The 24,485-nt window shown below is 42.6% G+C and overlaps 1 protein-coding gene across 3 annotated transcripts in view; it reads right to left on the bottom strand.

Moving 5' to 3' along the window:
- Positions 1–4,022: 4,022 nt before the first annotated feature.
- Positions 4,023–24,485, bottom strand: part of BRF1 (BRF1 RNA polymerase III transcription initiation factor subunit) — a 179,339-nt gene continuing 158,876 nt past the window's right edge. Inside the window, exons 16-19 of one of the 3 annotated variants that reach the window (XR_010606245.1) lie at positions 12,932–12,992; positions 9,699–9,867; positions 7,490–7,629; positions 4,023–6,556 (exon numbers count right to left, since the gene is read on the bottom strand). Coding sequence is in view for 1 of the 3 variants with exons in the window: in XM_065635197.1 (XP_065491269.1) it covers positions 7,592–7,629; positions 9,699–9,867; positions 12,932–12,992 (268 nt within the window). In the remaining 2 variants the exon portion in view is untranslated. Of the gene's footprint in view, positions 7,630–9,698; positions 9,868–12,931; positions 12,993–24,485 lie in introns of all 3 variants that reach the window. The other 2 variants (XR_010606246.1, XM_065635197.1) reach the window with 2 other exon arrangements.

The following is a 24,485-nucleotide window of genomic DNA, read 5'->3' as shown; positions in this document are numbered from 1 at the left end:
GGGCTGAACACAGCCATTGAGGCCCCCAAACCACATCTCTGCACAGTAGTATTAGTACAACTGCTTCTCCTCGCTTACGTATGCAGCAGACTGGGACAAATACAATCTCCTAACAGATGTACCATTGTCTCTCAGCTGAGATGTAGCTCCATTCACACCGGTATTACAGACTTGAGGTCTATGCTGGGCAGCTTTACCAGGGTTTGCAATACCCCTGTTGATAGAGACCTTTTGCTAAACAAGTGGCCAGGGGAGATGAGAAAGTCTACACTTGCATGTGTGCCAAGAACGCTGACCAACAGTGTCTGAGATGGCATTTTATTAATGCAGTGCAGGCAGCTCCTCTGAAGCAATATAAAATATACAGGGAAGATCAACAAGATGAAAGATCCTTCATCTTACCAGAGGCAGCAAAATCCACTCAGACTCTTCCTTGTGGTGCCTGATGGTCCAGAAAGAAAACATGATGATTCACAATGCACTGATTTGCTGTTGGAGACCTCAGACCTTACGGTAGGTCCTACTGATTTAATGCAGCCTGCAGCAGTATCAAATAATTTCCCAGTGGTCTTGTGTAAGAGTTTGCTCGAAAACACTGACTAGTTTTGAAACCATTTGCTTTAGCTATATTTTAGCCTGTGTCAAACCATGAATCTCACTTGAGTTGTGCTGGTACGTGTGTGTGGACCCTCCTTTGGTGAACTCTCAGAGTATGGGCAGGAATCAGATGCAAGGATTCAGCCTGTTTCCCAGACAGGATGCTGCTCTGAAGAATCATGATTCCATTAAAGATCCACGTCAGAGTAGTCTATGACCACCTGGAGAGAGAAGGTTTTGACAGCCACAGCCATTCCCACGCAGAGCCGCAGAGGGATGCATTACGTGCCCTGCCCTACTATCATCGCTAAAGTTCCATTTTCTCATTTATTTTAAAATCAGCAGAATAGGTAACTTGCCTTCGCTGGTTAATCAGGCAAAGCAGTAGGCTGTGCTTGACAAATGGAGTAAGACATGGCTTTGGGCAACATACCACGATATCACAAACTGTTTTCACCCCAGAGCACTCTGCTCCCTTCCTTCACTACTGTCACCATCTCTAGGGACTGTTGCTAGTGGCACAGATCCTCAACTGATGTAAACCAGAAAAGCTCTGATTACCTGATGCGATGTTGCAGGGACTGCACCAATTTACAGCAACTTTATCAAGAACGCTTTCACGTCACCTTCCTATTAGTCATTTGCATTTTTATGAACTGGAAATCCCTCACTGCCAACAGACACCTGCTTAGGGCAAAGATCACACTCTTCGCATGGGACTTCTACTCAAAAATGGTTGCTCCGAAATCTTTATGTGTCCAGGCATATTTAACAAAGACCAGGATTAGCACTTCTGCAAGAACAGCAGACTTAGGAGACCCTCATCAAAAAGGGCAGGAATTGGGGAACACTTGCAGCCACACACAGCTCTACCAGCCAGGAGCTGCCCTCCAAAGCACGCTACTGCTCCAAGGCAAGGTGGGACACAAGTCCAGCTTGGGCTGTGCAGTCACCAGTTTAGCCTGGTTTTCGTCATGGTTGCAAAAAAGCAGAATTGAGAAATGAGCATGCGTTTTTTTTTTTCTCCCCAAAACTTCACAGATTCTTCTTTAGGACTGAGTGGCCATGGGTGGGGGCAGGAAACATCTGCACCAAGCCAGAAATGTGTCCACCAGCCCATGGGAGGGGAACATGTCTGTCCATTAACCAGCTTGGGGGCAGTTAGAAATCACACCCGACAACAGCGGACGCATGTCAGCAACAGCGGCACGGCCAAAAGCTTCCATTTTTTTAACGCGGGAGTGAGACCAGTTGGGTTTCCATAGACATGAACGTTGTCCACAGTCTGTTCCTGTGCTCACTGCTGGGGGTACCTCATTGCAATGAAATATCTCCTCCTCTTTCCAATGTTTTTAAACACGGCTTTGTCCTTAACATCAAACTTCAGCCCTTAAAACCACCCTGAATAGTTAAGCTCCTTTGTTTTTACTCAAGTGAAACAAAGACACGTCACCATCTCCTCTTCCTTACCTGGCTATGTGTACTAGTCCTTTTAATATGCTCTGGTGGACTGGCCAGTCTACAAATGATGAAGATGGTGCTGGATATAAAGGGGAGGAGCCAGGAATTCTTGTGGGGAAAACAGACAATGCTGCCTCACCTCTGCTCCTGCCAACATTCAGCTTTTTCCCCTCCGAGTCTCTGTGTATAAACACCTTTCACCTTTCCCACAGAAGAGCACTGTAGAAAAATTACCTGGTAAGCACATGTTGGTGCTGTTTCTTTTCATTGTATTGTTCAAATTCCTTTAATTCTCTGTATTCTTCTGGTTTGGAAGAACTGAGGAACACTAAGAGCACTCAGAGCAGTAAGAAGACATTCTTGCTGCAATTCTGCAGTAGAAATGTCTAATATAAAGACTGCCATCCCAGTGTCCAGGACAATGTCACTTACTGCCGACCCATACAACAACAAATGTAAGTTTCACGCTAAAATTCATTAAATCCTGTGCTCCTAGAGTTGCATGGCAGGACAGGAATTTCATTTTGCATGTTTATGAAATGTATGCGCCTCCCTCATTTCCATGAAAATGCACAACAGTCCCGTAAGAAAAAATCAATTACGATTAAGTAAATTACGCCAAGTAAACTTCTTATACTGTAAGTCATGAATTTTTACCCAGACTCCTTTCTCGTGTGCTTAACCCCTTTAAAAAACCATCACTCACCAAGACCACGGCCAGGTACCAGGGTGAGCATAAGAAATACTGAATAATATGCCGTAACTCTTCCTACACATGTGATAGGAGTAAAAATTACAACAGTCTCTTCTGCATTACAAAATATGAACCTAAGAGCAAGTGTGCTATGATCTACCGGTGACAAATGAAGCTAATATAAAGCTTTGCAAGATTTCAGCGTTATTAACATTATTTAACTTCTCAGGCCCTTAAGGGAGGTGTATTTGATGAACACAGCTGGGCGAACTAAATGGTTTTGGTTATGAAAGCCTTGTCTAGTAAGGAAGAGAAAAAATATAGGATAAAGCCAATAACTGTACAGCAGAAAATACAAGGCCAAGGTGGCCAGTACTTTTTAACAGCTTAGATCAGCTTAGCTTAAATGTAACTTTACACTAGAAAGTGTACTTTATATAGTCCTAAAATTACATTTGGCCCTTTGAAGGCAACTGCAAGGCTGATGTGGCCCCCGGTGAAAATGAGTTTGCCACCCCTGGAATAGATGTTATGAGTGAGAGAATCTGTGATGGACATCACTGGAGAAGTTCCCAACTGCCAGTGGAAAGGGTTGGAATGGCTGAAAAAGAACAAAGATAAAAGCATCCTGATGTCCGTGAGAGCAGAAGTGCACCTACATGAGAGGAAGGGGACCCAGGGAAAGGCTGGAATGACACACACTTACTGCCTTAGCAAAATTCCTGTTAATTGTCCAATGACACGCTAAAACTTGGCAGTAAACTTTCCTCAGGATCCAGTTGTAGCTACACTTCCAGAAAAAAATAAAAGGAGCAAATACTCACGTGTACAAAGGGTAGATGTGGATTCTGGCTTCCAAAGTGTGGCAATTGGATGTTGAAAAAATAATACGATTTTTTACTCAGCACACACCTTATTTTTCAAGATATGACTTTCAGAAACAAGCACTGGAACAATCCCACTAAACACACACATTCTATATTGTTCCCACAGTTAGTTAATTATACAGCTTAGTGGAAAAACCTTGTTAAGGTTAAGCAGTTTATAGAAAGTATCTACATTTATCCCTGGAACAATACCTTGTAAAAACACTTCTCTGATTAGATGTGTCTTCCCATTTAGAGACAAAAGAAAGCCCTGAATTACAGATTTTGGCCACTACCAACCAATCATGCAGCAATCAAAAATGAATGTTCAAAAGAATGAAGACAGAAAAGTGAGAAATTAGTAGCAGAGCACCATAAAAGATGGGTTATGCAAGGGTTTTACTTTTTATTTACAGCAAATATATTACAGTAAAAAAGCTTAACATGGCTCGTATTGCGGTTGTGTAAGGATGATACATATGCTTACATCAAACAGGTTTAATTTCCTTGGTACTAACTGAACCAAACGCAAAAATAGGAAACAGAACATTTATTAGGCAAACTCTACATTAAGTGTACACATCTGTGACTGGAGTTTCAATGCAATCCAAAGAATACAAACAAGCCATCAGGATGGCAAGAATTTTTTCGGCAAACATGTTCAAGCCTCAAGACAAGGCTGTCTGGCACCATTTAAAAGTTGCTGTACTGAACGCAGTGATTTTAAAGAAATGTCATAGATGATTAAGACACTGAAAATGCACTCACCATAGTGAAGAATCACATTATTTTCCTTATTTCTTTCATTTTTCACTCCCACAATATAAAAGTGTTAAAAGGCTGCATGGCAGACAAGCTGGATGCGACAGCTGAAGGGTTTTGCCTGTCAAGCAAAGTGACTTGCAGCAAGAGACATGCTTTATGCAACAAAACCGATGATACACAGCTTGTGTGGGTTCAGATACGAAGACCTAAGAACAACAAATGTTGAGGCCTTATAAGCTCTCTTCATTATAATCAGAATCCTGAGAAAAGCAGGGTCCAAATTACTCCAAGTGAATTTAGGCTCACTTATATACAACAAAATCGTCCAGATACATCAACAGCAGTAAACAGAGTTAATGCAGTGTTAATCTTTTTACGTTTTAATGACTAGCTATAAAAACAGAAACTAGCATGTTCTAATCTGTTTACATTTCCTGAGCTTAGTTAAATCAAGAAGGAATGAACATTATAAAAATCCCAGTAAGCCACCAATAAATTAAAAATGCACATAACCACTATAGCTTAAGAAGCCTTACAACGCCCCGAGTGAAGTCTGACTATCCCCTACCATGGCCTGTCCTTTAGGACTCCTGTACAGAAACCACGTCATTAACTTCACCAGCAATACTGAGATGCTATGGAATTGTAGGTCTTTATTTTTTTCTCTCTCCAAGTGCCCTTCTAGCAGACTATGCGATAGCCTTTCCTAACCAAATCATATGAGAGCATTCAAAAACTGCAATCCTCTACTTCCAGTGCTGGAAACAATGTTCTCAGAAAAAACAACATGCTACTGAAATTCAAATTTACTAGCAGTAGTTATTTGGGTGGATTCTCAGCTCCTGCTCATAACATCGGTACATGGCGGCAGGTTTAGTATCCTTTGGGGGAACAAACCAATGAAAATCTACATGAAGACTGGAGGAAAGACCCTTAGCAATAAAGAATTCATCTTAGCGGTTTCTTTAAGAGCCAACATCATGCATTTGAGAAAAGCACTCGACCTACGTGAGTCATACACGTTTATTTACGCCTGTTTATTTCCTGCATACAGAATAATGTGTACCTTGGAATAAAACCCGAGGTTTGAGAATATACTGAGTGTTATGGGTATTTGTGATAGTGCTATTGGCAGATTAATTCAAACCCTATTGGCAGATTAATTCAAACCCAAAAGCTCAAACTTAACTGTCTCAAAGACTTGCAGAGCATGAACTTTGATAAAACAAACTACTTTTTAAAAAATTGTCTGCTTATAGCATGATTTTGAATTTATGGTGTAGATAAAAGAGAGGTAGAAAGGTTTATCTCCTCAGTATCATTTTCTGTGCTGTATTTAAAAAGTATCAGATAACAATCTAGGGATTTTCGGCGAAAACGCCGGCTTTCCCCCTATGAATTATATGGAATCTCTTCTTTCCACTGAAGTGCTGCAAGCTAAGTAACTGAAATCTGGTTCAGAAGAGCTGTTCTTCCCATTAGCCTTGCTACTTCATTTTTGCTACCAAGTTCTGCTTTTAAGAATTCATTGCAGAAACAACCCTGTACAGGGCACAAAAATATCTGGCAGATACAACCCACCCAACAAACTGCATTTACCAGCCAAATAATGTCAAGTCTGCTCCTAAAAAAAAACACTCACTCTTGTTCTCCTTACATGATACCTCCTATGCAGGGAAAGAAGAGGTATGGAAGGTCATTTGGCCCTTCTCCTCTTTGGTGATGACCACAGGCATGAGCACCATCATCACTCTGACTAGTAAGAAAAACACCCATCTTTCCCTGGTGTAAGACAATCCTACAGGGATACAGCTTTCATGATTGTCACTAGGCATGGGAGAGAGCTGAAAACATCTTAGCTCCTGCAGCTGCGGTCAGCCAGACCATGATCCGGAGCACAGCACCTTTCCCGCTGAGCCGAGCACCTCGGAGCCAGGGAAAGGCAGGTCAGAGGCAACAGGGGATGGCACCTGGCATTGGAAAATGGCAACAGGGGCTCCATCCCCGACCCTCACTGCCACGGCACTGCGAGAGCTGATGGATCTGGATGAGAAGGATCCATTTCTTGACTTTGCGGGGCGCACAGGGTTGGAGCTCCACCGTTATCCACATAGCAGTGACTGTTCGAGGGTGGGATCTGAGCCACGAAGAGTCAAGACTGCTGCATGGTGACCTTTAATTTACCCAGAGAAAGTTAAATAAATTACATTCAATTAAATTCAGCCAAAGCAGATGCTAGCTTGTTTATTAAAAAGCTCAGCTTTCCCTTCCAACTGCTTTCAGAGACAGGCAGCTCTCGGGAGCAAACCTGTACTGTGACTCAGCCGGACAAGAGCAGCCCCGTGGCCATGGCCAGAGGGACTCTCCTGCAGCAACGCCAGCCGCAGCAAGACCTGGCTGTCCCTGGGGACGCCCGGCAAAGGCACAGGAGCTCGGCATCATCACCTCCTTGCTCTCCACACTTCTTGTCTCACCCAAGTGTTCTCCCTCCTTCCATGTAAACCGCACCAGACTGGCAGTGGAAGATGATTCTTCACTGCTAACGTGGCCTTCTATTGTCATACCTTTTAAGAAATCTATGAATTGATTAACATAAAGAACTATTTCATTTCAGAGAAATAGATACTGCCCTGAAAATACATAACTTGTCATTAATTTTTGATAGCCTTGGGTAAGGAAGCCTGTATACAATAACTGGGTCATGTTTACAATACAGGTTGGAAATGTTTCCTTTCTTTCGGTTGTAGCATCATGAGACAACTAATGCTACTGTACTCAGATAATCAACAGGCACACTTCTCATTTTTCCCTGTCCTTCTATCTGTCCTTCTATCTGCTCCCTTTCAACAGCATGCCTAAAAGCAGAGTCACATAAATAAGACATGTGTTGCTTTCAGCCACACAGACACAGCCTATTTTGTCTCTTTTCTTTTGTTCTCTGGAAACATTACTCCTGTTAATTTCATCCTCAAACTAAGACCCACCAAAAAAAAAAAAATTCAAGTACAAACCCAAACTTTATTGCTGGGTTAGGGGTCAATGTAAACTGACCAGAGTCAATACCAACCTAAAATTAGCTTTACAAAAGTAAGGATTGTTCAATTACATTTGCTGACCATAGACAGCTTCTTTCATTATTCATACAGTTTGAAGACTGAAGATTTGCTGGGAAAAAGACACAGTCCATGTCCTTTGGAAGTAAATGGAACTAATAGCCATCATCATCCTCCATATCACAGCCATAATCTGAAACACACAAAGACAAAGGCATATAAAAATGCAAATATTCCAGGCAGGTGGAAGATACAACAAAAGTATTGCTACTTTCAGGTTGTTTTCCTGCTGTATAACTAGATGGAAAGCTTTGCCTTAAGCAACCATTAAAAAAAATCATATATTTTCTTAGAGCTAAGTAAAAAGTTCTTGCAGGTACTTTCCTCAATGAAATAAAATTATCTGTAAGCATGTATGTGTAACTGTCTTTTCTCATTTGTCACTGGCCCCTCATTTAGTAATACTTGGCACATGGATATGTGAAATACTTGGTTTAATTTAGAGGTTAGGGTGATCAAGCCTGATTGTCACAAGTAATTTGGACCAAGGTGGCTGATAAGCAGCAGCACACGTTTACAAGTAGGCACAGTTCTCACTCGACAGAGCCACCACGAAAACAGCTGGCTTGTTTACATCATTCATGGATTTATAAGCTGAAACTGCAAGGGTTCGGAGATAGCTCAGGGTTCCCATCGACATCAAAGGAGTCGTGCAGCGAGTCCTGACCAACACATCTGACTCAGATCTCCCGTGTCTACTTACTCCTAGAGGAACAACTTAAAATTTTGCCCCGTTTATTTACCCAGTTTTGTTTTCTGAAACAACACCAAGTGCAAAGATCATGCGATGTGTGTGTCAGAAGGTACATCTGTGTGTTTCTAATGCACTGATTTCTCTTGTGTGCTTCTGAATGCAGTGGAACAGATATTTTCTGTTGCAAAGTTGAACCTAAGGATAAATACTACAAATGAGCATTCAGTAAAATTAACCTTTATATTCCAAATTCAATACAGTGCAACATTTCATCCAAAGAGTCAAGCAAATGCTCAGAAGCAGAATTAAGTGCAATCGATAATAATTTGTGCAGAATGGGTGAAGTTCACCATCTGTAATACCTGCAGTTATTCCAGGCAGACAGGTCTAAAACCCATGAAGAGAGCAGTTAGCAAGGAGTTATTTGTTTTGCTGAGCAGCTCTGCACACCTGCATTTGAATTCTGGGAATACTCTTTTCCTTTTTTTTTTTTTTAACTCTGATTTTTCAGCTGTCGTCCAGACCAGACAGGGAGTAGCAGAATGTTCTCAGAATGGTTTAAAAATAGGAACATTAACAAAGAAAAAAATCTCAGTGACCTTTATTCTATTTTTGGGGGGGGGTTATTAATAAACATAGACCCACCCTCCCCCACATGGGTGCCTTTTCTTGGGAACATTATTCTAATAATAAACGCGGGCAACAAACTGTTTTTCCTATGGTTCAGCAATCATTTTCCAGTGGAGAAATCAATTTAAAAACAACACACATTTTTGTGAAATGTATACATATTGTCCATGAAAGCTGAATTAATAGTACTGGAAAGATTTTTGCAGTAAATAACATTCCGGTAGGAAACTTATTCCCATCTTGCTTTTTCACAACCCATAATTAGCAGCTCTCATTTAAAAAATATTTTTGTATATTTTCAAAGCTTAACTTCTATGGGGAAGTTTTTAATAAAGGATAAATGTGGATGTGTCCAGCTAGGAAAAACCGCAGCGGAAAGGATACTGCCTTTTCCTGCCAGCAAAGAAGCCTAATTAAATGAGTGGCTTTGCTGGGTAACCCAAAGAAATTAGCCCCACATCTGTGTACCATACAGCACACCATATGCATTCAATGCAATTTCTGTTCTTTGTGAAGAACTCTTTCCCCCTAGCACTTTCCCCAGAAATGCAGCGTGAAATTTGTTTCGTTTTGAGCTGGACCACCACGTCCACAGGCTCACGGACAACCTGGACGTTGGTGCAGCAACGAGCCCCAAGCTCTGCTAATGGAGGTGTTACTGACCCCGTAATTCCTCAGATGCACATTAATAAACCTAATTGTAGAGAAGACACAACTTCAGTTTGTTTCTGAGAAGCCCTCTTAGCCTAAAGCTTGAGATGTGAGGTTTTCTCAGGAGGAGTCTCAAAGGAGGTCAGGTTTTGGCCAAGGGTGACTTGACTCCAGGCCAGGAGCCCCACAGCACCAGGAGACGGTAATTTAGACAGCATTGCACTTACCGTTTCCTCCCATTAACTGCAAGGCGCTCATGCAGTGATCATCATCCTCTTCTATTTCTTCCTCTTCCACCTCTTCGTCAGCGTTGTAAGCTACTGGGCCACTCTCCACTAGCACAGCTGCTGTTTTTTCTACGTCGGGGGCTTCTGCCTGTGCATTTGGAAAGGTCATCTGCAAAAAAAGAAGAGGGGACAGTAGAGCACCCGATTCCTTTTGTTCAATATCTGTACGAAACGTTACCAGCTTCCAAATGAGAGGGACAGGGGAGCTGGAAAGTGCACGCCCAGTGCTAGAGGGTTAGCTCTTCCAGGGATGTGCAAGATGCCCAGTTAAACACTGCCTAAATGAAAGTCAGCAACAAATATCCACAGTTTTAACATAACGCAGAGCCAGGTAACTGAAATATCCAGAGACGGTTACAAGGATCCTCTCACAAGCACAAGATAAGGAGAGATTTGGGAGTGAAGGCTCCTCAGCAGTGCTCTGCGGGAAAACTTACCACCTTTTCCTACTTGTGTTCAACTCACATCAGGCCTATTACACATTAACAATGTTATTGACACTTTAATAATAGCAAAAATGTACCCTTCAAATCAGAAAAAAACTCAACATGTATTAGTTTTGACAGCTCTGGTTGGATTTATTTGGAGGCACAACAAGCTGTGGAACAAATAGCACTCTTTAGACAGCACTTAATGTGATGGCAGAGCACTAGGTTGATAATATACCCCAGCACCTGTAACATTACCTATGAAATCCATCAAAATGATGATCCCCGAACACTAACTTGGGAATTGGATCACCGACAGGACCCGTTCCACACGTGCACCTCCCCAGCTGCTCCAAGGTTAGGCAGGACACAGCAGGGAGGGAGAGAAAGGGCAACACCACAAGGACAGGTGAGTTTGGAGGCGAAGGTAATATTGTCTTCAGTTCACTAATGACTGATCCAGGAACGGGGCAGGAACCAGCAAGGTGGTCTGTCCCAGCACAGCCTGGGCTCTGGTCTCTCTGGAGCTCCCATTTCCACGGTGTTCTCAGTAGAGCGCTCCATCTCCCTCCCTCACCCAGGGAAGAACCATCGCAGGGCCTTCATCTCCACCAGCTTTGCAACAGGGCACTTTTCGCCTCTGTTCTGTACTTGGACCATTTGGGGTTTGTACACTAGAGCCTGTGGCCCGAAAAGGCATCCCACTAGTGGAAACTTGAAGAACATTAACCATTAATGCTGCTTTGTCATGCAAGTAGTGGTGAGAAATGGGGACGCTGAGCAGTACCTGTCACTAGTCAGCAATTTTCAGCACTGAGTCATCATCTCCTCTGCTAGGAGAGACTGGAAAAGACTGGGAGTGCTTCCTTCGGAAGGACAGTGGTAAGGTGCTCCTAACAATGGATGGTCCAAAGGAGACCAGCAAACTCCAACTCCTCTGGTCCCTACTACAAGAAAACTCCTACAGTGCTTTACGTTTTAAATTACAGCACAGAAATATATTTTGCTGCATCTTCTCCGATTCCATTGTTAATAATTCCGATTCAGAATTGTAATTTATTTTTATTTATTTATAAATGTATTTACTTAGGATGCAGTAGCTCCCAGAATCCCTGTAACTCCAGGCACTTGAGAGACACACCATAAGAGAAAGTCCCTGTACCATGAAGTTGATGATCTAATTATTCAAACATCAAAGCTGTTCCTTAACTTGTCATATACCATGCCAGTCAACCTAAAGAATCTGCCTGAGATTTTTCAAAGTCACCTAAGGGTTTGCTCCAATAGTTCATTAATAGGGCAAAAGACACCCATTAATTTTAATTGAAAATCAAGTATTTAGGTATTCGGATCACTCAAAGACAGTTTTCATGATTTTTTAATGCCCATATTAATCATATTATTTAGTGGAACTTCCCTCCAGTTTATTTTATATTTCCTACCACTGCTTTTGCTTCTAGAGTGATCAAATTGAGTCCATTTAGGGTTTTGGTATAAGCAGAAATAGACACGACAGTTTGAGAAGAATCAGCACCATAATATATATCAATTTATATGCTTAAAAGTATCCATCTGCTCTGAAAAATGGGTGAATATAAAGGAGCTACAATTGAGTCATTATTTTTTAAAATTGTACCATGCTAATTAAAATGTGACCTTTTTCTAATTACCATGTCCACTTCCAGACTGCAATACTTCTAAAAATGTGCAGAGTTTTCTAATGAGCATAGCATAAGAAGTGAAAACGTATTTCCCCAGGCAGGATATCAAACTGTTTCTGAAAATCAATGGGTTTTACTGATTTTAAAAATAAGGCAGTCAAACAACACCTTTAAATAGAACTTCCTGAATCCACTTCCAGACATCCTGGACTTTATTTTGGCATATAGCTTTATGTATGGATGGGCAATTGGCAAAGCATGTTAAACTACCCAATTAACTGGTTCACTTTCAAAAGGGTGTCAGTGTCACACGTTCATGGGAAAATGAAGAAGGACAAATACCTCTGGTATATTAAGAGCAGAATTTTTCGACACATGGTAAACATTTTATTGTACGCAAAATGCATATGTCTACACTGTACAGCGTGAAAATAATAGTGAAAGAAAGCAGTTATCGCTCTATGATAATAATCATGATCCCTTCAGCAGAAAATGCAGGTGCACAAAGCCACCCATGGAGGGTTTCTGGTGGTGGCCGGTTACTAGCGCTAACTTTTCCATGGTCCTATTACATTTTCAAACCAATCAACCAGCCAGCCAACCCCAAAGCAAGCCATGCTCTACGGGGTAAGCTGTCGGTCTGTGTTCCGTCACCCATCTCGTGCAGAAGTCCAGCCGTCCCTCGGGCCGGTCCTGGCTGCACAGACGGAGTGTTTTGCATCGTCCCCCTTCCCCGTGGGGACAGCCCAAGTGCTGAGAAACAGGCACAAGCTCTGCCCCCTCCTACCCGCTTGTTCGATATGTACCTTTTTATAATAGATGCTTGCAGGGTTTTCTCTTTTTTGCTGTCTAACCAGGCACTATGAGGCTGTGCCAATGTTTCTCACGGATAAGTAAGGGCAAGACTTGATCTGAAAACAGGCAACCTCGGCTTTGCAGTGTTTGCAGTAACCAGCTCCTGGTCTGATCAGAGAGACAAGACTCTCTTTTGCCCGTTATCTACCACATAACCAGAACTGGGCTGAGAAAGGCTTGCGGGAATTTCCAAACTGTTGCACGAGGAGAAGTGCTGGACTTTACATACCTCTTCAGTGGCAGCCTTTTTAGCCTTTTTGGCGAGTTGTGTTGAAATCAAGGGTCTTAATCTGTGAAGAAGGAGAGAAGGAATGGTGAGCATCAGAAAAGTTACACCACGCCCAAGAGTTTGACACAGAGTATTCACTCTCCAAACAGTGAAAGCACTTTGTTAGTGTTATATTGTGCAATTAATTTTTTAAAGATGTAAGATAAAGAGCGGAGAGCCACAGACTCCACAATAATTAATATACACATTCTCTTGTAAGCGTCTGCCCCAGTTCAGGGTAACAAGAAAAGATGCCTGTCAACATGCACAATGACAAAACCTCATCTCAATCTGCAGCCCCAGCTCAGCCCAAAGGTCTTTGAATCAGGTGGTTTTGTCACATATTACAAAAGCCAAAAGACTCAACTGGTTTTTTGAAGAATGCAGACATGGCAAAAATGAGCCACACACTGAATTAGCCAGCATCGCTCTGCAACCAGTTCCCTGTATCTGATGATATACTGAAGATACCAGTAGGATTATGCACACAGTATATTATAATCATTACAGGTGAAAATCTAATCTCCAGCTACAGAAATCATCATCAAAACCAAAAGGACCCTGCATACCTTGCATGAAAAATGACAGAAATGGAACATAAATGTTTCTAATAATTCTGCATCAGATATGAAAAAAGACCTGCATATTTGGGTAGAAAAGATGGATCAGTATTACTCCACAGCTAAGTGTTAAATATTGTTCTTTCTGAAAAGCATTTCATAACCTGTTGTCTCCTCACTGCCATGAAGGCTGTTCTCAATCCATCATTTACTGCTGTTTTCTGGTCTCTCCTCCTCATCTAGATGTATCTAGTCACAAAGACGATGACTTGCTTCCTACTGAAACACTGCTCAGACAGCTCCTCAAGTATGTCTTTTAACTAAGTCTGGGCAAACAACTTAATGAATACCAATTTATGTCTCCAGAGATACAGTCTTTTATGATAAGCAGTATCTTTCTTCTCATTTTTCTATTAGTCATTCCTCCCTGTTAACACACAGATACTGGTTGTTTTCCTGCTTATTTATATATTTCAAATAATCAGCAGGAGGGAATGAAACCCCAGAGAATGAGCAGGGAAGACTCAGATCATTATCTCTGATGGAGAAGACAATTTTAAAATACATTATATTGGCTAAGCTCCAAAAAGGTTCAGAAACTGGACATCTCCGAACAGCTTTGCAAGACCCTAAAGGCATTTCAGCAACCAAAGTAGTCTAAGGTGCCTCCTTACAGTAGATCTAAACAGAAAGAAGCCATGGGAATGCTTCAGGGGCTGTACCACTGAAGAATCCAGAACACATTATTCTGTTACTGATACTTCTTGTCATATTTCATAATTATCAAAAGTTTCAAGAAAGAGATACTTGTGACCCACATAAACTATCTATTACTTACAAATCCTGGTGGACTTCTAGGCTTAGAGAGAATGTACCTGAAGGTATGGACGCACTCCTCCTCATGTGAGTGGCTTTCTCTTTTCTTTATTTAACCTGAATTGTAGAGTTTTCATGGAATCATAGAAAGGTTTGGTTCGGAAGGGACCTTTAAAGGTCATCTAGACCAAACCCCCTCCAGTAAGCACGTACATACAGAACCAGATCAGGTTGCTCAGAGCATCTCCGGGGATGGGGCATATACCACCTCTCTAGGCAACCTGGGCCAGTGTTTCATCACCCTCATCATAAAAAATTCCTTATTTCCTAAAATCTGAGACTATCTACTTAGTGTCAATCACTGTTTTCCAAAAGTCACCCTGTTTAGATGCTTACAAACACACAAATGCAGCAATGTCAAAAGGTTATGTAGCTGAAGGATGCTAATTACCAAACAGGTTGTATTTCATTCGCATGACTGGAAAAAAAACAACAAGGGTAAGAAATGAAGGACCTTTATTTTAAACCAGTACTAGTGATTATTGCAATTAACACTGTACCAAAGATAGCACCTATTTCCTCCTGCTACCAAAAGACATCAGACCTCCCTGGAGCACCCTGAAATCTTTCTTCCCCCCAATTAAAATCAAGCTGTTGAGTAAGACTCGCAAGGTAATCAGAAACTGCTGACATTTCTTTTAGAGCAAATTATATATGTGCTCATACAGTGAAGAAAACAATCACAGCTATAGGAAGCAAAGAGTAAACATTCCAGTTTCATTTTAATTAAAATGGTCCCCTAATGAAAATAAAAAGATTCACGCTTATGAAAAGCGTATTTGCAAACTCTAGTGCTAAATCTAAGAGCCCTTCTATACTATTCTTCAGCAGCGAGTGATTCTCGCACCCCAACCGAAATTAAACCTGTATTTCCTTTCCCTGATAACTGCTCACAGAGTATACAACTTCACTTCATTACCAGAAATATAGTGCTGCTGTTCAATTTGGGTAATACAGTTTCCCTCTTGGCACAGTATCTAATGCATCCCGAAGCAGCGGGTCAGATCCTGCTCCTGCTCTGGCTGGTGTGCGGACCTGAGGGGGTCACTCTGAAAAAAGCTAAAACCATCGCAAAGAGAGACAAAAACTTATTTCCCCCCTGAAATAACATATTTGATTAAAATCATACAGAAGTTATTAAAGTTATAAATGTATAAAAAGAAAAGTTAATTTTCTCCCCTTGGCTCTCTATGGGGAACTCTACTATTACTGTACAAAACCATTCAGGAAGGTTTTAAACTGGGGTTTGGTTTTGTTTCTTAAATGGCCCGATGCCCTGACCTCCTTAAACCAGAGCAGCTGCTGCCACACCAGCCATATGGAGCAATAAATTACTGGCTGCCATGGTTACAGATACGGGCTCCTTCTGCTGTCTGGCTGCACCACAGAGGGTGGAAAAAAGCGTCTTCATGGAAGAGCATGACTGCTTTCAAGGCTGGGATAGGTTTGAGTATTAATGATCACAACACAGCTCAAAAAAAGCAAGTAGCTGAAGTATCTTACCCAACTTTTAACGTGCATGACTCAACCTCATCTGTAAAAGGCTACCAAGGTATGCACAATGCACATATGTACTACATGTGAAGAATCCTGTCCATCGAAGCCCAGACTGAATTCAGAATTGCCAAGTTCCATAAATAACAATAATATCTTGCGTTAAGATATGATCCTATATATGCCAAAGCAACAACAGCCTCTGTTTAAAAGGAAATATTGCAAATGGAAAGTAATGGGGCTCTCGGTCTTCCCAAGTGTTTCAGAAGTTTTTCACTATTTATGATGATTTCTAGTTTGGGGCACTTTCGTTATGAACTTTCCAAATTAACACAGTACCTTGTGGGAGGGAATAACAAAACAAGCAACTTTCTGAACAGCAACGTGATCCGTAAAAGAGGAAAAAAAAAAAAAATATTTCACAAAGCCCAAGTGTTATATCCACATTTCAAACGACTTCAAAAATTATGCAGATCTACAAATGCTCATGTCAGCCAACACACATAACACTGGAAGCAGATAATCTTGACATGTTCGTGACAAAAACTAACAGCACAGTACATGGCATCAGAGGCTGCTCCCTGCTGAATCTGCTCCGCTCTCAGCTGAGATGTGCACGATAACATCTAGGTTTGTCCTCCAGCTTAACAATTTAAAAGAAGATTCAATATAATAGCTCCTGACAGGGCTGGAGATCACACAGACTGAACTTTCAAAGTGAGCAAATTCTCTGAAAAACAAGCTGGTTGTGACAAACATCTGTTTTTATTTTGCTTATTATTTAATAACAAAAGATTACACAGCACAGTACATCAAATTGAAAGAGCACTGCGAGGCAATAAAGCCACCTAACTTGCATCAGGCTGTTCACCCACCCAAAAGGTTTACGATACCATAACAATCTCCTCAGTTCAATCCTGCAAGTAATTTGGAAACTCACCCAAAGCTCTGTTTCTTACTGAATTTTAATTTAATCCATCCAAGTAGGGAACATCTTATTGCTGCTTACCGCCCACACTAATTTTATACGTGGATGATCCCAGAACATACGATGGAAAGCAGAGATGCAACAGAGCCCGCAGCCACGAGCCCGCAGTATAATTATGCAGGTCAGCTAAGACAAAAGCCCATAAAACCTATATATCCATACCACAGGCCTTTCTGTCATACTGTTTCAGGTATGCCACCTCAGTGACAGAAAAAGCTATTGAGCAACAATTTGGCGAGACCCTGGTGAGGTTCTCCATGGGCTGAGATCCTCTTCCCACCTGAGGCCAGATGGTTGTGCCTCAGGAGGTCAGTTTACCAGACATCTGCGTGAGAAGGAAATCAATATAAATGTTTACCCGGCTAAAAGTGCCCTTTAATTAGGTACCGTCAATGTTATCCTTACCGGAAATCTGGGATTTACGTCTCTGCGAGGATTTAATGCTCTTGTTGGAAACACGACAGCACCAGGAGATACCAACCCACTGTTCCGCCATCAGGTCAGGACAAAGGAGTGACCCTCCTGGACTCAGACCACTGCACTTTTCCAGACGGAGAAACAGAGACTGCAATCACAACCGCAACCCCAGAGCACTTTGAGGTTTGCACATCCAGCTGTGGACACCACTGTCTTCTACATCTGTTTCTGGCTGACAAGCCGGGTGCTCACAAGAGCCATTCCCACCCCCATAGAGGAAACTGAAGCCAAGGCCACGGTTGGTTGTCACAATGATGAATGGCTGCCTGATGCCTTGAGGAGGGGGCCGAGGTGTCAGGGTGCACCACGGCACGCCAGAAGTCCAGATACAACCACAGAGAACACCATGCTCTGCAGAAAGATAAAGCATCTCTGATGCTCACACCTTGAAACTGCGTGTGCCCGAATGTGAGGCAGGCAGGTATTTTTGGCTTTCTGAAGGCCAGGCTGACCAGCCCTTCAGCCTCACCATCCGTGTGAAAGCCCCTGGGGGTTTCTCTGAATAACTCTCCCCCCGCAGTGATAGGGTTGCAGAGGCTCCAACCAGTGACCAAAAGACACCAACTGAAGGGCACGTCCACATTGCAATGAGCTCAGCTCACGCACAGTGAGGTCCCTTGGAGCTGGCTAACGCTGGCGCTGCCAGCTCCGCAAATGTGACTGCTGGAGCAGCAGGCAGGGTCTGAGCCCTGACAGACATTACCAGATACGTGGGCAGCAAGACCAGGATGCGCTGAGCAGCGCCTGAGGCTGTTCCAGCACACCTGAGTTAACTCCACCAACTACACCCACACAGCCAACCTTTTCCTCCCGTTTCCGAGCAAGCGATGCGGCGGAAAGAGCCATTTCAAGTAGAAAAAAAAAAACAAAGCTGAAGTGGCAACAAAAACTAGAGTGAAATGAGAAATTGTTCCCACTTCTGATTCCCACTCAGTCATCTTTCATGCCGGATCAGAGGAGCTTCGCTTTCATCAGGGCAGCATCAGACAACGCAGTGCTGAGAACATCTTCAGCGCTAATGAAATCGGCCTCTTCTAGCAAATGCCCAGGCTTAAGTATCTGGGCACCAAAACGCACAGGAGTAAACTGGCAAAAAATAAGAATCTGTATCATTCACTAAAGGATATATTTATCAGTGAGGAACTAAGCATCTACATTAGTCACCAATACACTGTTTAAAAGCAGAAGCTTTGCTAATGTATCATGAACTATACACCTATTTCAGGCTTTTCAGAGAGAGGCAGAGGCCATGAAATCTGTCTTCAGTAACGCAACTCACAGCGGGCAATATTTTTCTGCATAGGTGCAACACTCATTCCTCAATTAGATGCTGCCAAATGGCAACTTGCTGTTCTTTCCACTGACTAAAGCAAAAGATTTTCAAGAGCAAAAATGAAAAGAATGAAATCTAAGGCCACTTTATCGGGCCCAAATGAATTATGCTACTGCAGCAGATCCAAAACAATCTCTGCACATATCTGCTTCTAAAGGAAATTGCTGCAGACCATGGGAAATTACAATTGCTTCAGGACAAGAAAGGTTGACTGATGTAGTATTTCTGGTCGACACACCTTCTTCCTGGGTTTGTCAATAAAGACAGTGATGAGCTCATCTCTCCACAGGTCAGGAAAATATTAGTTGAAAATAAGCTATTCCTTTCACCATGGAAATTTTTCCAGATGAAATTATGGCAGCAAGGCAAATCTGCACCTTGCTGGGAAAAGCTACTTAAAATAAGGAAGCTATGAAGCATTTTAATGAAGGTAAATGTGTAATCATGATGGTCTCAGTTAAGTAAGTCTAATGACAGTGTCACTTGTAAAACATGAGTGTGAGACAACTCATGTGGTGCCAATCCAAATAGGTCTAACTATCTTGTATCACCGTCTTTCAAATGCCAACAGTGCAGAATGCATCTGTGACGGCAGAAAGCACCATTATTAGCAGACAAGGCAAATATAAATCATTTTTAAATCACACTTGGAACTACAGTAATACAAATGAAATTTTAAAAGTTAAATGAACACGTTATCCTCTGAACAGAAATATTACGCTATTGAAAAGTTCTCAGCAGTAGCACTGCTGTCTCTGTTTCTGGTGCAAATACATTTTTCTAGACTCAAACAAGGAGGGTTAGAGATATTTGCTTTTGGACAGGTGTTTTGATCAATCTTAACTTCATAAAAACAGCTAATGAGGCAAAAGATGAAAAGAAAAACATCTCAGTAACCTGCAGTCTCTGAGAACAATCCGCTGAGATTGTTATACCCAAAGGTGATGCCAGATTTTTCGTTAGATCTTCCCCACTGACTTTACAAGGACAAAAATCATGCTAGGCAAAATACTAACTCACCTTTTCCACCACCTCTGATAGCATATACCACTGTGCAAATTAAGTTTCTCTCATCCAATTATGCAGCCAAAACTAATATATCAAAATTCAGGTAACTATAGATTGATACAAGTAATCCATCAAGGAATAAAGATGGATGACAGATTTTTTTTTTTCCTTCTGTCTGGCCTATTATATATTAAAGAGCAATTTCACTGCCAGCCATCTGGAAATCAATGTATTCCAAGCTTTATTTTATGATTACCAACATTCCCCTTCGTAACTCATTTCTAATTATAAGCAATAAATCATTCCTTCTTGCTTGTAATTTATAACAGCCAATTAAGGCAAACCTCTCATTTGAATAGCAAATCTAGCTTTAAAACATCACATATTTTGACGTATGCGCAGAACAACTAATCAAGCAGCCGAATGGCAGAACGATGATTTAACATGTCTTTTGCAACCACCGAGGAGACAGACGTGGAAGAACTCGCTCTCCCCTGCGCCCAGGTACACCAGGACTTTTGAAAGCCAAAGGCACAGGTCTCATCTGTCTGATTTAATGCAGAAGAGATTGATACGTAGGGATACGTGAGCCAGGACACAACTCAGGGAAGTCTGCTGTCAAGGCTTCCCTTTACCGCATCAGGAAATGAATAAAGAGGCTGAAACAGGAGAAGTAGCTGCAGGTTGGTCTGGTAAGCCATTCTGGATGTTTTCTAATTTCATTTTAGGAGCTAAAGGTGAAAGAACGCAGCTCTAAATTTAAAACATAATAAAAAAACAACTCAAGCAGCTTTTCCCGGGCACGGATTTGCACTTGAGAAATGGACCGTCCTCCTCCTCCCATGCCCAAGGACACCACCTCGCACCGCCCCGGTGCTCTCGCTCTCGGCTGCTCTGTCGTGCAAGGCTTTGCAGGTATTGACCTACACCGTGGCGCTTGGCACCGGCACGGCACTCCCTCGCATCACTCTTCCCCATCCCTCACGGCCGGGAGAGGATTAGGCAGAACAGAGCAGTGAAACCATCCGCAAAGAAAAGGTGTCACCAAATAAATCCAGCTTGTTCCTTCGGGGAGAAGTCCTTAGCGGTGGTTTCCTACGGCAACTCTTACCAACAGAAGAATATCAAAGAAATGTAGGGGAAGATGTCAGAAGAGACCAAACAGGGTGGGTCCAAAAGCACATGGAAAAGTTTTTTACTTATGTTTGTTCTTCATTGTAGGTCTGAGTAACAGGCATGTGAGTGCAAACACAAGAGAAACGCTTCTTATAAATATCTCTGCTGGGATTTGTCCGTTAGGAGGAAAAAAAACTTGCTCTTGTCAGAAAAGTATTTGATACAATTTTGGATACAGAATTTATTACATGAGAAACTGATCTCAGGAACGTGGAAGTGGTTCCCACTGAGATTTTATTCAGTCATCACACAAGTCAAGTCTGTTCCAGCTCCACATCGTGTCATCTGGTAAGCGTTTACAGCAGGAATCAAGGGAACTGGATTTGGAAAACGTCCATCACAACTGACCTAAATCTGATCTGACCTGAATAATCAAACTAATTCCAAATTCCAAAATGGCTAGACAGAAGCGAGGAGAGGGAAATCATCAACTGCAGGAGTTCTCTCATGAGTTTCCTTTCCTTAGCCACACATGAGGGTTATGCACCCCATTCTGCTTTTCTTCCCGAAGAGCAGTGGTGATGGAAGTTACGTGAGCATCCGCTTGTACCAAAGGTGTCAAAAGCCAAGTGCACGAGTGTTTGCAGGCTCTCGTGTATTCCCTTTCCTTTTTGGACACCATTCGTTCCTGAGAGAGCAGCACTTGGAGGCATGGAATGGAAGACAGCAAGTAAATGAGCAAATCCAAAGAGAACATCACAGAAGGAGAGCAGTGACCATGTCCGCACCATCTGGCCTTGCCTGTGCCGTACGGTTATCCTAAGTCATCCCAGAGAGTGACCACTGGGGTGTGGGCAACGCTGTGGTAGATCCACAGCTATGGAACCCACCTCACAACCATGTGTCCTACTCACGACCCGTCTCGTCACCAAGGCTTGTCTGTACTCCTGCTCTGGAGTCTAACGGGGTGACGCGGCAGCTTCGCTTTATTCCTAAGAGACCGAGCTGAAGACCTGCGGGTGCAGCGCCATCTACACAAACACATAGCAAATCTCCACAGATGGATCTTTATTTATATAGACCTTGTGCTGATGCGTTCAACAAAAAGTTTCGCCCCTTTCAGGACTCCTTATGTTCTTTCTATGAGAGGTCTAAGTATTATTTATTAATCTTCTCCGAACACAAAGCTCGAAGATATCTTAACATCTGGTTTACTCTCTCAGCAGTGAGAACTAAACACTCAGAAGAAAACTCAAAAATCGCTGGCTTAGTGTTGGTGAAACTTGGGTAATATTTCTGGCATAAACTTTGGATGAGGATGCAACAAAAAAGCCCATACAAAACTGTAAAGAGAGAGAGAAACAGACACTAAAGCCTACAAATTTCATTTTGAAAACAAGGCGTCACTCCTATGATGCCTGTGGATGTATATCTTTCCCATATAAAGTTTTAAGAGTTTTATATAAACTATACTTCTAAGCAAGCTTGTCATTAGCTAGGGGCAGGCTTGGCTCTAATTATAACTTGTGGAGACACACATTATGGAAACACTTAGCTAATAACCATAGCGATGCTCTGTTGATGGCTGAAGTCAGGCGGGCATGTGGTTGCCGTGTACTTTCTGTCTTGTGTAAACTGGTAGGACCGGTGTGTCAGGTCTTCCTCCCAGCCCTGCCAAGCAGGGTAGGCCAGGCCTCGCTGCCAAAGACACTGCCATGTCCCATGTGCCTGCATCTGGCTTCCCCGCTCCTTACGAGTACACTGTGGGACACCTGCTCTCACCTCAGCAGGAGATGCTGTACCAAAGGGACTGGGGAACCCGACAGAGACAGTCGAAACGGCACCATTTCAGCAACAGGCAGGATCAGGCTGCATCCACTGCACGCACCGGTCAGATGCCAGCGTGCACCGTGAACACGTACACGTGAATCTGTACAGCCTTTTTCAAAGTTAAAATTAGGCTGATCCCACATCGCATCACAAAAAGCCAATGGGATGCTCGGCTAGAAGAATATCCCTCCACGTCAAAGTTCCTGTAAAACTGCAAGTTCATACAGGTCTCTCACAACTTTGGATCCAGCCTCTACTGACATAAGAAAGGTCCAGAAAGTGAACTGTACCCTTTTATTCCAACCTTGGAAGCTGCTTTCATGGCAATCTCTACTGCGGCATAAGCATGCAAGGATAATAAAGTGCAAAAACAGTACAAATCACTGGGAAAATGGCTATTTACCATCGAATACAACACAGGTTTAAAAGATGCATTGCTGCACACTATGGGCACTTGCTCACACATACTGTTACATACCAATAAATCACTGAACCAACTCACACAAGCTCTTCATGTCATAAAAGTCCTATCTCCTTTGCAATGCATTTGGTACAGATAAATAGATGAGTGTAAAAATACAGCCACATTTTCTTATAGAAAGAAAATTCCAAATGGAAATGTTAGGAAGGAAAACAAAATTAATTGCTGGTTTAAAATCTGTGTACAATATGTACAACTCCTTTCAAGAAAAGAGGACACCGCTTGTGATATGGGGAGCAGACAGCACCATTTTCTCTGATGTCTTGTGTAAGCTCCACGTTGCAGGTCTGTAATTAAGTCAGGTTAGCTATTGTAGGGGTTCCTACATGTAAAGCAGACATATTTAATAGTGGTTTGCTTTAATACAGCTTAATACTAGTGTTAACAAATACAAATTAACCAACAGAAACCTCATTCAAACTGTAGGGGAGATGCCTCTCACAGCCTCTCGTGCTGGTTTAACTGGATCAATTAGAAAACCTCTCCAGGCGAAACCCGCACTGGCCACAGTCGGCTGCATGGGGTCGGTGAGCGGGGCAGCTCTGCTCGGGCCACCAGTCCCTAATTTGGCTCAGCCAAAACAAGCCAGGTCAGCCTAAGGAGACCTTTGCTAACTACTACCCTTTGAAATTGCTGGAGTTTTCGAAATCGGTGAAAGGGCGCTTGCAAAAGCAGGTCAGCCGGCAGATCTGAGCGACGGGAAGAAGCGGCTGAGTTCAGCTGGGAAGTTGTTTCCCTGACCTTGGCTTCCAGCCCACCCAGATGGCTCCCAACGCCTCCTCCCCACCGAGCCCTCACCGGGACGGGTGGAAGGCTGACCCCACTCTTCAACATTCAGATGGCCGAAAGTTCTGTAACTGGGAATTAGTCACTCCTCGTCAAAGCAAAACACAGCAGAACGCACGTGACAAGATTTGCTTAAAAAAACCTTACTCCACCTCATTGTTTTACCCATCCCATCCAAGAAACTGTGGTCCTGCTGCTTAGTTCTTCGGTTATCAAAAATCCATCTTCTGAGAAAGGTCAGAGTAAAAGCCAGGCAAGCGACTCCTATTGCTGAACAACATCCTTTACTCCGCTTCACCGTAGCTACAGAAGATGCATTAAAAAGAAAATTACTGCAGCTACAAGGCTCTATCCGAAAACTGCTCATGCGCCTCCTCAACTTTGTGTACACGGCAATACTGAAAAGCTCTGATGCTGCGGTTGCCTTTCAGCCCCGTGCTGCTCCCTGGGACACGTACAGCCACAGATGACATCAGGCCATCTGAAGAGCCACAGACACGCTGTGCGTGCTACATGCCTACCACAATTATTAATATATGGGCTGTGAACAGTAGAAGGAGTTCAAC

The sequence above is a fragment of the Caloenas nicobarica genome, chromosome 5, assembly GCF_036013445.1.
Source record: "Caloenas nicobarica isolate bCalNic1 chromosome 5, bCalNic1.hap1, whole genome shotgun sequence".
In the NCBI taxonomy this organism is placed as follows: domain Eukaryota; kingdom Metazoa; phylum Chordata; class Aves; order Columbiformes; family Columbidae; genus Caloenas; species Caloenas nicobarica.
The sequence above is the reverse complement of the archived record's forward strand: the minus strand, read 5'-3'. Positions and strand labels throughout refer to the sequence as shown.